General features: G+C 36.0%; 2 protein-coding genes across 2 annotated transcripts in view; both read left to right on the top strand.

Moving 5' to 3' along the window:
* The first annotated feature begins 1,879 nt into the window (after positions 1-1,879).
* On the top strand, positions 1,880-3,936 carry si:dkey-102g19.3 (uncharacterized protein LOC566752 homolog). The gene is made up of 2 exons (XM_059541961.1): positions 1,880-2,516; positions 3,752-3,936. Exons 1-2 carry the CDS (start codon positions 1,880-1,882, stop codon positions 3,934-3,936), a joined length of 822 nt encoding a protein of 273 aa, XP_059397944.1.
* Positions 3,937-7,064: 3,128 nt separating this feature from the next.
* LOC132130883 (CDK5 regulatory subunit-associated protein 2-like) overlaps positions 7,065-15,009 on the top strand; it is a 48,762-nt gene continuing 40,817 nt past the window's right edge. The window contains 6 exon segments of the mRNA XM_059542732.1: positions 7,065-7,254; positions 10,114-10,172; positions 10,719-10,783; positions 13,967-14,077; positions 14,202-14,278; positions 14,859-14,973. Coding sequence (XP_059398715.1) covers positions 7,202-7,254; positions 10,114-10,172; positions 10,719-10,783; positions 13,967-14,077; positions 14,202-14,278; positions 14,859-14,973 — 480 coding nt within the window. The 5' untranslated portion in view covers positions 7,065-7,201.

Below are 15,009 nucleotides of genomic sequence, written 5' to 3'. Positions count from 1 at the left end.
AACCCTCCCATTTTTGAGCAGACATAAAAGGCAAATGAAACATTGTCTTTTCATTCTTGTTCCGTCACAAGATGCATCTGGAAGTCTCCATTGTTTTTTTCATTCTTCTTACTGGAGGTGCAGTAAACATACAGCATATTTAATATATTTTGTGATATAAATACAGATATCACTAAATGTCTCTGTCTTTGTAATTTAAGGATTCTCTCTGGACTGTTATGACTGCCATAATCAACAAGGAGGTTCGTGTACAACAACTACATGTTACAGGGAACCTGCCAAGTGTGTAAGTTCAAAAGCAGTACTATACATTGGTAAGTTGTGTATGAAAAAGTGCACTTTCACTTTTATATTTTACTGGTACAGGCATTTGCTGGCTTTACATTTGTCACACAATACCAAACATCTTACTTTAAAAAAAAAATGTAACCAAATAATATTATTGCTTTTTTCCCTGAAATATTAAATATAATTTGCTATATGAACCGCTGCTCATTATTCATTTTTAATTTTTCTTTAGGCGGCACAAAGTTGGAATTCATTTCCAAAAGCTGTTCTGAGCCACTTCAATGTAAGAACCGGTCGATTAGCACAGGCAGCTGGAGAAAACAAAATGCTGTCCAGTGCTGCAACACCGACCTCTGCAACGAACAAGATGCTCCAGGTATTAAACCTTATTTGATCATAAACTAAAGACAGTTTAATTATAAACAGTGTAAATAAGGTGAATGGTTTTGGTCACGTGTTTTCTTTAAGTAACAATTAGATATTGTTGTGCATCACTATAAGCTGGTAGAGCATGATTCAGTGATCATATCTAAAGAGTCTCATTAAGAAAAACGTATTTATTTTGGGAAGGCTTATTTATGATAATTCTGTTTTTCTGCTAAATTTAGACAGGTTTTTCTTCCAAAGCACTTTAATGAAATTACCACAGCTGAGGTTTGTCGCTTGATTGCAATGTTATATTTTATGATTAATAAATAAATAAACAAGTATTTCTTGCAGATTTGAGCTCCCATAATCCCAATGGAAAGAGATGTTATACTTGTGATTGGGAGGACTGCTTAAAAACACTGAGTTGTTGGGGGAATGAAGACTACTGCTTCACTTCAAAAGGTAAAAAAATGTCCTAATGAAAGTTTGTAGTAGTTTGCTCTTTTACTAACAAAAAAAAAATTCTCCTCACAAAAGCATGTGAAAAAAGTGAATACCTGATTATCTCAGTCATAAGTGAATTTTTTTTTCAGTGTTACTCATTAAAACAATGATTTGATATTCCCCTTGTATACACCCCTAGTATATATATATATACTGTATGTGTGTGTGTGTGTGTGTGTATGTATGTATGTATATATATACAGTGCTCAGCATAAATGAGTACACCCCACTACATTTGTACACTTAAGACTACAAAATTCTAATTAACAGCACTCACAGGTGAGTCTAATGATTCATTTAAGAGGTGTCCAGCAGACAGGTGACTATAAAAGGGCATTACTTAAAGAAAAGCCCTTCCCATTTCATGCTGTCAGCAATGGCTCCCCATGGAAGAGAAATGTCACAAAATCTGAGAAAGGAAATAATTTCTTTACACAGAAAAGGTGAGGGCTACAAGAAGATCAGCAAAGCTTTACATATCAGTCAAAATACTGTGGCAAAAGTGATCCAAAAATTTAAGAAAGATGGAAGTGCAACCATCTTACAGAGACGTCCAGGCCGTCCACGGAAGTTAACATCTCGACAGGAGTGTCTTCTGATGAGAAGGGTTGAAGAAAATCGCCATGCAAATTCACTGCAGTTAGCTAAAGCAGTAGAAAGCCAAACTGGAGTGACCGTTTCCCGTGACACCATATGACGCACACTGCAGGGGAATGGCATGCATGGGTATCGTCCACGAAGGAAGCCTCTCCTAAAGCCCATGCACAAAAAAGCACGACTAGAATATGCTAGGGCCCATGCTGAAAAAGATGAAGACTACTGGGACTCTATACTCTGGAGTGATGAGACAAAGATCACTGTTTTTGGAACTAATGGTTTAAAAACTGTATGGCGTCGTAAAGGTGAGGATTTCAAAGAAAAATGCATGGTGCCTACAGTGAAACATGGTGGTGGCAGTGTCTTTATGTGGGGCTGCATGAGTGCTGCTACTGTTGGGGAGCAGCATTTCATTGATGGTATCATGAACTCAACAATGTACTGCTCTATACTGAAGGAGAAGATGCTGCCATCACTCCGTGCACTTGGTCGTCGTGCACTTTTCCAACACGACAATGATCCAAAACACACATCTAAAGCTACTGTTGCATTTCTGAAGAAGAACCGGGTGAAGGTGATTGAATGGCCAAGTATGTCTCCTGATCTGAACCCAGTCGAACACCTGTGGGGAATTCTGAAGCGACAAGTTGAGAATCACTCTCCATCCAGCATCCAGGCTCTAAAAGAGGTTATTCTTGAAGAACGGAAAAAAGTTGCAATACGTCGCCAACTTGTTCGTTCCATGCCTAGAAGACTTGGTGCTGTCCTTAAAAATCATGGTGCTCATACAAAATACTAGATTTAGTAGTTTCTGTTGTGGGGTGTATTCATTTTTGCTTCAACTAATTTCAATCACATCAATCAATCACATTTATTTATATAGCACATTTAAAAACAACACACGTTGGCCAAAGTGCTTTACATACGGCCCACTACATATAGTCTAAGATTATAAAACAAAGTATAAAACAATATCTTACAAATGAATTACAATCAAATGCAAGAGAGAAGAAATGAGTCTTTAAATGAGATTTAAATACATCCAGGGTGGCACAAGATCTAACATGGAGGGGTAAACTGTTCCATAAACGAGGAGCTGCAACAGAAAAGGCCCTGTCTCCTTTTGATTTAAGTCGAGACTTAGGAATGGTTAGCTGAAACCTTTGTACAGATCTTAAAGGCCTAGAGGATGTATGTATCTGAAGAAGTTCACTAATGTAACTTGGTGCCATCCCATTTAAGCCCTTAAAAACAAATAATAACATCTTATAATTAATCCTAAATTTGACTGGAAGCCAATGAAGGGATGCTAGTACAGGTGTTATACTTTCATATTTCCTAGTCCCGGTTAATAGTCTGGCAGCAGCATTTTGAACCAACTGCAGACGTGAAAGTGATGCATGAGAAATACCATAGTACAATGAATTACAATAATCCAATTTGGACGTAATGAAAGCATGCATAACAACTTCCAAATCATTAAAAGACAAAAAAGGTTTCAATTTTGCTATATTCCTTAATTGGAAGAAGCCACCTCTAACCACTGAATTTATATGCTGATCAAACTTTAACTCAGCATCAAAAAGAACACCAAGACTCCATCACTTAAATTTGAGTAAAACTGAAGATTTTGTGATCTAAGTTAGATTATTAACCTTTAATTTCATGTTATGGAGTTAAATAAGTGTTCAATAAGACTCAGCCTTGTGAAAAGTTCGGAAATTGTTCTTTTGTTCATTGAGCTACTGATTGAATTTGTACTTTTTAAAGGGGGTGTACTCATTTATGCTGAGCACTGTATATATATATATATATATATATATATATATATATATATATATATATAATATATATGTGTGTGTGTGTGTGTGTGTGTATGTATATAAAAGCGTCTGCCAAATGCATAAATGTAAGCAAATTTAGATGTGGCACACCACCTCTGCATGTCATGTGAACTTCTGTTTTGTTTTGTGTTTTGACAATTTTTTTATAGGTCAGCAGGGTTTTACTAAAGGATGTGCATCCAAATCTACCTGTGATCAAGACTTTGGAGTGAATTCAGAACCTAATGACAACTTCTCGTGTTGTGAGGGGAACCTGTGTAACGGTGCTCAGAGCGTCTCTCAGAGCTTCCTGTTCCTCTGCTGTTCTCTGCTCTCCTTCATCCTGCTGCACTGAATCCAGCAGATCTTCACATTCTGCAGCTGCATCAGTTGCAGTCATGATGTAAACATTTTAATCATAAGCATGGAAAAGCACTGAATGTTGAGGAATCCTGAAAATAAATAAATATTTTGAAATAATAAAAAATACAAGATTATTAAGACTATTGTATTCTCTGAAAGAATAGAATATCAGCAGTATGCATGTTCAGACATGAAGCCCAATCAAAGTAAAACATTATTTATAATCAAAGGTAAATATGATTTTGATTATTACAGTTTTTCTGAATTGCTAAAACACATTAACACATTACTCATTTTCTCAAAACCTTAAACATAAATCCAAACCTTCAAACTAAATTCACAGAACCCCTGACTTATCTGGCAAAATCAAACAAGCACTTCAAAACCATTTCACTTGTGCTCAAAGTCAAACAAAGCTTTCGAATCACACATTATCCAGTAATATACACACTACAGATCATTCATTAGACACTACATCAAAAATGGAGAATGCAATGACCAGTGCATGTAGTTACAAAAAACTTTATTGTATAAAGTAAACATTTTGCAATACTGTAAACACAAACAAAAGAAAACAAACATTAGTTTGGTGATTATCTACTATATATGTACGGCAAGAATAGTGTGGTGCTGAATATTGAATAGTACTGAATGTTTGTACATATTCAGCACTTGGATACTGCAAAAATACTGCAGTCCAACCGCAAAGGCCAAAAAGGTAAAATAAAACTCTAAATGAATAGCATTTTATAGTACACAGTCAATGAAAGATTTATTCTCTTATAGTCTCAGCATCATGTCTTTGTGCTGTCCTGAGGACTGTTGTCTTTTTTGCTAGAAAAAGATTAAAAAAAAACTCTAGTCTTACAAATCCAGCCTTGATAACAATCTCTAAACCTTACTCTTTCTCTCCTCATCCAATTCCTCCTCATCCTCCACTTCTTACATGTACATGTATGCTTCCTCCACTTCCTTCTTAGATTGTTTCCATGTATTGTTCATATGATGATTCAGTCACCTGTGCCACTTGTGCACTCACAGTTGGTTTGAGCACACCATTAGAAACAAGTGTGAACAATGTTGAATTGTTGTGTGTAAAGGATTTTCTTGATTGCTTAAAAACATTTCTTGAAATTGTGACTCCTTTTCTCGAAACTCTAAACACAAATCCATAACTTCTCACTCAATTCCCAATACTTCCTATTTTCAGGTCAAAATGAAGCTCTCCACTCAAAGCTATCAATCTTGCTGAAAAAAAAAAAACTAAAAACTTTGCGCTCAGACATGACACACAAGCCCTCAGAAAAACACACACAACAACATAGTCTTACACACTAATTAGATCAATTCATAACACTGTTGCAAAAACCTTCTTTTGGCAATCAGGTATCATTTTACAGCTCAATGTCTATTACAGTATCCAACATAATTAGAGCACTTACATGTTACAGTAAATATAGCAGATTACAGTGAAATATAGCAATACGGTGAAATTCAACAACAAGCTTTACAGTAAGAAAATATAATTTTCATTACACCTGCTGTAAAGAGATCTTACAGTACAGTAGATGAAAAGGACTAGAAAGGAAAATGTCAAATACCAAAGAATTGCATATGAACACAACAGAATATAAAGTCATCTCTTAGTCCTGCAAAAACACAGTACATGTAAGAATAGAGTACTTGGCTACAAATCAGTTCAGCAGTTATGAGTTTGAGGGTGTACAGCATGTGTTTCAGTATTTACTGTACATTTACATAAAAAGTCAAAGTTCTTTCATCTGAAGTACTGCTGTTGTTCTGTCATTATATTTTATCTGTAGTGTTGAAAGCCTGTAGGCCAGCTGTCCTCATGCACAAGAACATCAACTAGCGCTGTGTATTTCATCAAGAATAAATGTCTCCCACTAGTAGGATTCATTTTCCAAATCAGATAATCCCCTGTGCTCCGTTTTTTATATCATCCTGAGATTCTGACCTGTGTTTCATCAGTTTTGCTACTTGATGCTACACATGAATAAATGTGTGCTGTCTGAGTTCATTTTGTGATTCTTGAGGTAGTTATATTGTGTGTTTGTGTTTTCTAAATGAGAACACATTGGTTTGGAAAATTGTGATGACACAAATCAGTTAGTGTTAGCAATCGAGAAAAACTAGTTGTGTTGATCTTTTGCTGCTTGTTTTTAGCATTTTGCAGCACAAATGCATCACAGTGTGATAAGTGTTTAAGTGAGTGAGAATGTGTTTAGAGTTTTGCAAAAAGCATTAAACAGTGGGGCAGAATTAATTCAGGTAAATGTGTGCAGTAAACAGTAAACTGTTTGCCCCTTGTGCTTAAATGTTGAAATACACAGTTATGGGTCAAAAATTCTTCTCTTTGAGAATATCCTTGTATGCCAAAATTGTCTGTAAAATGTTAATTTATGCATTTAAATATGGTTTCATTTCGAACCGAACTCACTCGGTGGTTTACAAACATTTTTTTGTTTGTAAACCAAAAAAAACAAAACTTATTTCCATCGTTTTCTTATTGCCATTAAAGTTCCTCTGATTCTGTATTAAGTGTCTCTTGTCAGCAGATGGCAGTAGATGGCCTATTTACAAAAAAAGACATTTGCTGCTAATATCAGAATCAGAACAGTGACAAGACAATAAAACAATATCAAGACAGATAATAAAAAAAGACAAATAGGAAATAACAACATACACACACACACACACACACACACACACATATATATACGTACACACACACACAATATACAAAATACACAATAAATGAGATTTGTGTGTACAGGTATTTTATGTACAAACATGAAAATTAAATAATATATATCCAAAATGAAACAGACTTTTTTAATGTTTTTTTTATGTTTTAAATGATATTGCTCTTTTATTAAAAATGCAATAAATGTGTTATATTCACATATTCTACAATTAATGTAATAAAATGTCACTAGGCTTGTACAACTAAATTCAACAGACTATGTCTTATTAATGGATGATTAAAAAGTTATTCCAATCCATGCATAATTCGACAGCATTTCATTCATCATTCACTTCTCTGGATAATAACAGTCCAACTTCTTTGCGCGTGCTCGCACGATGACGTCACGTATTTTAAAATGGCGGTTCCAACGTCTTCTTTAAAATTACATTCATAATTTACCGCTCACAGTGCAAAAATAACACAACGGACATCATGTTTTGAGATAAATGTTCACGGATACATCACAACAATCGTATTTTGATACATAATGGATTCCTTGGTCGGCGAGGATCAAACGCTGCCGTTTGACATCAATCTGAGGTGAAGCCTTAATTTTTTAATTTCTGTCAGTCTGTCAAGCGGCATCTTTAGCTTGTTAGCATGCGGGGAGAAAACATTTAAAATAAGCACGAAAATAGCTCCTACCAAATGTTTCAAATGTATTTTTCAACATTAGAATTTAAAAATGTTTGATATGTGACGTTTTGTTATTCTCTTTCATCCGTCTTGACAGTTAACTTATGAGTTCTTGACAGCTGCAGAGACGAGTTTTTGAAAGTCTGTTAATTTAATTGGTTTTTATTCAGTTTCAGTTCATTAATCGACGTGCTTCTAATAGAATGTTTATTATTTTGCATTGGTATGTTCTGTTTTGATTGAATCCGAAGTCTGAATGCAGCTTTTGTGGTATTATTATTATTATTATTATCATGCTGTTGATCATGTGTGTGGAGTTGAAGTTTCACAGCCTTCGTGTTAAAAACATAACTTAGTTAAATATAGCAGGGACTCGATCTGTCAAGCATCTGGGCACAGGATGACATTGTTGACTGCGTCCAGGAGTCAGATAAGCGTTTGGGGGAAATTATTTGGACAGTCTGTACATTCACAAACCGTGATCAGACAGTGGTCATTAAATTATTATATTAACAACATATATTTTTTTATAGCTGTCTGGATGTGGCATGCATTTAAATAAATGTATTTGCATGCAATAACAAAAGTGCATGCTTTAAATTAAAAAGCAGTTGGTCTAAATAATGTCTTATGCAATGAATGCAGACCAGACTAGAATATTATTATTAGAATTATTAAACCTAGCCCAGCTTATTAGAGCAATGCATTAATTGCACAGAAAGTCTCAACATTCAGTTTCAGTTTCTAAAGTGGCTTCAGATGTGTTGTTGAGCAATGAGGATGACAGACAGACTGAGAGAATCTCCAGCTGCTGTTATGTGTTGATCATGCGCTTTCAAAGCAGAAAACACATTACTTCCTTCCTGGAAACGGCACATAGTGGAATAGAGCTCCTGTTTATTATCTGACGCATTGATCTCTGTATTTTACCTTTATTTGGCCATGTGAACATGAAGGACTGATGCAGTAGGTAGGTTATAATACTGTAACTCTTGTGTGTAGGGTTAGTGCTGTAGATATGTGGTTGTGTATTTGTAGATCATTGCTTTATTTCAGAGCTCCGACTTTGTCAAGTTCAGAAGGTCTCTAAATGGCAGGAGTTGAAGGACTCTCGGCTTTGATGGTCAAGTTAGAGATTGTCTGTGCTCCTGATGGTCATGTCATTACAGTGTCACCTTTATGAAGCAGGTGCTGAGCCTGTGGGGAAACACAAGACGAAAGCTGATAGCAGTCAGCCATCTGAGAGGAGCTTTTATCCAATTTAAATACATTTCTGAGACTAACTTGTATGTGAATCCATGAGGCAGTTATATAATAGTTTGTGTGTGTCTTCCTGTGGCTAGCACAATGCGAACAGTGCAGGAAAACGTGAGAAGAGGAAGTTGTTTGGCTGTGATGTATTGAGGGCTTTGTATCTGTTTGGCTCCATTCTGTAGATTAAAATAAACAGATGAACAATAGTGGTGACAGTGACACTGACGTTTACATTGTTGTTGAGCAAAGTTGCACCTGTTATTGTCTCTACATGAATGCTGTTTGCCAAGCTAGAACTTGATATAATAAAATATCTAAAACTGAAATAAAATGTATAAACATAGTACAGACATAAAATTAATTTCAAAACCACAGGAGAGATTACTAAAACTGACTAAAATGGAAAATATAAAAGGAAAACATCCAAATAAAAGTATCTTATATAGATTTTAAGGTAACATTGAATCTCAAAATATTTATGTCGGTCAGTATCTGTTTTAACCATGATTAAACATTTTGTTACTTACAAAAAGAAGTTTATTTCAGCTAGTTGCCTAAGCAACATTTCTTATTATCATTAAGTTTAACTTGATATACAAACCATGTAGACATCAACTGAAAACTGATAAAACTAAAATTGCAATGTAAATGGAAAATGTAAGATAAAAACAAAAAATTCTAAATATGAGTTCTTCACTCTAGTATTTGAAAAACAAACAAGCAAGGTTATTTATGATATATAAATTGTATAATCAAACTTAGTTATAACAAATCAAATGTATGAATTAAAATGAATGAACTCATTCTTTTTTTATTAATATTATTTTACTCAGAATATTTGAAATCATATGCATTGGCAAGTTAGATTGTGAAAATTATACTATCAAATGTAAGAATTTGAAATCGGCTACTTTCAAATAAAATGACATAAATCAGCAAAAACGAAATACTAATTTCAAATATAGGCTTATAAATTGGTCTGAAATTAGAGGCTGTTCTGTTTGACAGCTGCTCAGTGTTATGTAAGTCCAGTGTCCCAGCGGTCTTGCAGTAAGTCTGGCTGACTGTCAGAGGAGCAAAGGGGACTGAACTTGTTATGAAGCCAATAGTTGCAGCAAATACACACAAACACAACATAAACATGCTGAAAGCTGTACATTCACATTAGTTTCTGACAGCCTACATGTTCTCGCTTGTATCCAGTGCTGTTCTTTAAAATGGTTATGAAAGCACACACACAGCTGCTCCTGCCCTGAGGTTGGGTTATGAAAAGCGTCCACAGTCATATGCATTGTCCATCCTCTCAATGTTTTTATGTGTTTCCTTGAGCTTCATAGTTAAGTAGAAAAGACGCTGTAGTGTTAAGTATAACTGCTGGATATTTGCACCTGCTTCATGGATGAACGCTGACACTTTTGGGCTTTTGTTGCAGTTTATGCAGTTGTGTATGTGTGTTTAAACTTCTGTTTGGCTCTTTGTGTTGTGTGTGTGTTTGTGTTTATGTTGCAGCATCTCTCGGCTGCCAGAGTCTCTGAACAGCGGCGACTTCAGCATGAATGACATGACAGGTACAAACAATCTCATGTCTTGTAATATAATCCTTTGAGTGCCGCATGGCTAGAGCTGAGAATCACTAACTACCTCATGATGCATTATATACAGATCTCGATGTCACAATTCAGTATGACACGATGCATGACAAAATCGGTTCAAATTCAATCTCTCAATATTTACTGACACAAAATTATATATGCATAAAGTTCAACTCTATATAAGCCTATACATTCATATATACACTTAAAAGGATGTAGATCTGTTTACTTAAGCACATTTATAGCCTCTGTTGAATTATAGAGACTGTTTATGCAAAGAAACAAGATGAAGTGTTACATTTTGTTCTTCCCTCCAGCCTTTTACCTTTAACTCTGTAGTGAAGATGCACAATCTGACACACTTGTTGTTTTTCTCTCTGAAGTCTGTCCTTTTGTATCAAACCACATGGTCTTAATCAGATTCTCATCAAAGCCTCAAAGGGTGGCACAAGTGATCAGTTTTGGAGTGAACAGAAGCCTGTTTGTTGTTCATTTGTTCATCTGTTGTCTTGTTGTCTGCAGCATCTCTGTTTCCAGGGCAGAGGATGTCTCCAGCCAAAGCTCTGACTATGAAAGATTACGAGAATGTAAGTACAATAATGTCAGAATGTTTGCTTTTGTTTGATTTCTTATAATGAGAGAGAGAGACCTGGTGAACTTTTTTTTTTTTTTTTACCTAGACAGCCTTTTTAAGAGTTTAACCTTTAAACAGGCAAGAGTGGAAAATGATAGGCAAAAAATATTTTAATGTTATTTTTTATATCATCTGAGCTTAAGTAAAACATATCCAAAACAATTTTTGAAATATTTGATATATTTTGGATTTTATGAGTTGTGACTCCCAGTTCACGTTACCTGATTTAGGGTTAATTTCTATGTTCGTTCTGTTTATTTGTTCATCAACATGCCCAAGCCATATTAGGCGCGGTCACTTTAAGAGTCAATGAATGCATCCAATATAATACACATACGATTTTTTTCTCAACTGTTTACTTTAACTTAAGACATAACTGACAGTTTTTTTCGAACATACTATCCAAGACGGGTATTTTCACATATTTTTTATGTATTTGTCGGTACAAGAGCAAAAACAGACAAATTCGGTGTTCAAGTGTTTTGAGACGCCTCTCTCTGCGTGAGCCTGCACACCAGAACACCGCGGTGCTGAAGTGGGCTCTTACACATCCTTTTCTGTTTGTTTAAACTGCGAGTTGTTTTTGTTCGTTGAGGTGCAGGAGGAACTTAAAGGAGAACTTTGCAAACGAGAGGTCGGTTCAGTGTTGCTGTCTCTCTCCGCGTGCGCACCGAGCACAGCGCGCGAGTAACCAGCTACTCAGTTCAGCTTTTCCGCATTTTGTGTTTGAATGCTTTTTTAAAGTCTTTTGAATGGTTACATTTGCAAGTGGCAAATGATACGCTTTCATGACGACACGCATCAGTGTTCTGTCAACTGTCCTGAGCATCTTTTTAGACTGGCCTCAGCCAGACGGTTGAGATCGACTATTAAGGGTGAGATATTTTTTCCTATTGAAAGAGCGATCATAGCTCACTATCAGCAGTTATTTTATCTATGTTCGTAACATTTCTTACATATTATTGCTCAGTGTAAGAGATAAATATTAAAGGTAAACAGTACCAGTACGAGTGATTGCGTGTGTGAATTAGTCACATCGTCTCTATATTATTGTGAAGCTGGGGGTTGTAAATAGCCTAGTTCCTTCAAAAGTAGAAAAATATGCTATAATACGTTTCGAGATTCTAAGATACTTTAGTGATAAATCACAGGACAGCGCTGACATCTGCGTTCCTCTGTGCATGTGATCTTCACAGCTATGAGTTTTCATGCCACAATGCAGCTGCGTGAACATGGTAGCTCGGTATAATAATACACATCCGATCGTCTAATCGCTTGAACGTCCAAACCATAAAACAAATGCAACTGACAAAGTTTAGTGAAGACTCAAGGCTCACCGCTCGCGCGCCGTCACTATGTGTTGAACCGGCGTTCACCTCCGTGTTTTGCTTTTATGCCACTGACTGGCAGAATTATGTGGCTACACACGCTTTTAAGGGGGTTGTATTAACAGGAAATAACCGAAATAACCGACATTGGAAAATTACGTCGGTTAGAGGTTCTAAATTTCGGTTTCGATTACTTTTCGATTAATCGTCCAGCCCTAATTCCTTGATGTTTTTTGTTTATTTATTCGAAACGAAACCGTTACAATTAGTTTTATTATGAGCTACTTACCCTCAGGCCATCCAAGATATACTTTTTGCTTTTTTAACATGGGAACAGATTTGGAGAAATGTAGCATTCCATCACTTGCTTGCCAATGGATCCTCTGCAGTGAATGGGTGCCATCAGGATGCGAGTCCAAACAGCTGATAAAACATCACACTAATTCACACCAGTCCATCAATCAATGTCTTGTGAAGTGAAATACTGGATGTTAGTAAGAATCAAATCCAATAAGCTGTGGCTTCTGGACAAAACACCAGAATCCATGCTCCATAATAACCCTGCTGTCCTCTCACATCAAAAGTCAACAACAGAGTTTATTACAAACACGCAGGCTTTGGTTTCACAAGATGTTAACTGATGGACTGGAGTGGTGTGGATTATTGTGATGTTTTTATCAGCTGTTTGGACTCTCATTCTGACGGCACCCATTCACTGCAGAGGATCCATTGGTGAGCAAGTGATGCAATACTGAATTTCTTCAAATATTTTTTTTTCGATGAAGAAAAAAACTCATTTTTGAAAACAGTTGAAAACTCGATTTTTGAGTAAATTTTCAGCAAATTTTTTTTAGCCTTCATGAACTTCACTTCTGTGTTTATGTGTGTATGAGAGAAAGTGTGTTTGTGTTCTGTTGAAAAACAGAGATTTTTCAAAGGAAGGTACAGTTGCCCATCACTGGGGTATTTGTGGTTCTTCCAGACTCTCTTGTCCCATTTCTATATCTTTCTTTCCCTTCCCCCTCTTTCTGCCCCAGATGTTGAAGTGAAAAACGCTTGGAGTACAATGATGCACAGTACACTGCCTGCCAGCCTCTCTTACACACACACACACACACACACACACACACACACACACACACACACACACACTCATGCCAACCCTCATCACTGACCCACACATCCTGTTATAGTCGCTCTGCTTCTCTTTTAGCTCTTGTCTCCTCCCTCCCCATCTCTCTTTCAGTTATTTGGAGAACAGCTTTGCTCCTGATTATTCATGAATGAGTCTGAATATTGTAATGAGGAAGAACTGAATATTCAGAAACATTTCAGTACGAAGGACAGTTCAACCGAAATGAAGAAGGGTTTTTCCTGTCTGTGAATGAATCGTTCAATCTGGTTTTGTGAACTGGATCATTTAAAACATTTAACCTGAAAGAATCACTTGTTCATGAATCTGAACTTTCATGAATGTCACAGGAAATCTTCTGTTTTCTGTAAATAACGGTGGAAGTTTCTATTTGTTTCTTAAAATATTCCACACATATTGCTTAAATAGAAGATTCAGGTATATTTTCTCCTTGTTTATAATTGACCCTTCGCACAAATCATTACTGTTGCTGTATCTGACAAGTCACGGCACACTCACATCATGTTCTGACGCAGTGAAAAATACATCACACCACATGTCAGATTTGGCATTATGATTGGTCAGATCGCCTGTCAATCAAACTCCCTGTGCAGGGTCTGTTGTCTGTGTGTTAATAAAGAGTATTTTGGAATAATTTATATGGTTCATGCTGCAGCAAATCACAGCTCTGAAGAAGGAAAACTTCAACCTGAAGCTCAGGATCTATTTTCTGGAAGAACATGTGCAGCAAAAATGTGACGACTCCACGGAGGACATTTACAAAACGGTGACAGACACACACGGTCACAAACATGAAATTCTTCATTCCTGCATATAAAAGCAAGCAATGGTTTTGTGCTTGATGATTTTTTTTATTGTTAGTAACTTGTCTTGCTTGTCTGTGTGTGTAGAACATTGAGCTGAAGGTGGAGGTGGAGTCAATGAAACGAGATCTGGCTGAGAAAAAAGAACTGCTTGTGTCCGCATCGTAAGTCCTGCCCACATGTTTACTTCCTATTTCTACTAATTATTGGTACGATGTGAGTAATTAGTACAGAGCATCAAGCAATAAACCCTGTTTCTTCCTTGTTCAACTTGATGCTTGTTTGTTGAAACAAGTGCTACATTTTATCTCTTGATTTCTGTTTTTATTTCTATTTGACAGTTTTAAAGTGTAGCTCCACCCATAGAACATGAAATTGTTCTGACTGGCTGGGAATTCATTACTTGGTGGCAATATTTTGCACTAAGTGGGACAAAAAAATCTATATTTAAAAAAAAAATGTCATTCTATTTGCCTGATATGGCTTATAATACTAAAAATAATGGTTTTATTGACAGTAATGTGTAAAGTGATAAAAACCTGTAAAACTACAGACCCAAATTTTCGAACATTTAAAAAAAGTAATAAGCGACAAATGTCTTACATTTTTCAGTGATGCAATTAACACTGGTAATGAGTAATAACACCTGGTCATTGTGCTTTCAGGTAAAATATTTACAATTAAACACCTGTAGAAGGCGTTGGATGTAAGAAACCAATCAAAATGGTGTGTTTGTGTGTGTAGGAAAGCATTAGAGAGTTTAGTCAATCGAGGTGTTGATAATGGCAGAGAGAAGATGCAGAGAGAAATGGACTCACTCAGAGAAGCTTTCAGCGCTCGGATTCAACAACTCGAGGAGGTAAAACAAACCCCACAATGTTTATAACTAATGTTT

This window comes from Carassius carassius, chromosome 47 (genome assembly GCF_963082965.1).
Source record: "Carassius carassius chromosome 47, fCarCar2.1, whole genome shotgun sequence".
In the NCBI taxonomy this organism is placed as follows: domain Eukaryota; kingdom Metazoa; phylum Chordata; class Actinopteri; order Cypriniformes; family Cyprinidae; genus Carassius; species Carassius carassius.
This window is presented reverse-complemented; position numbering and strand designations above follow the sequence as displayed.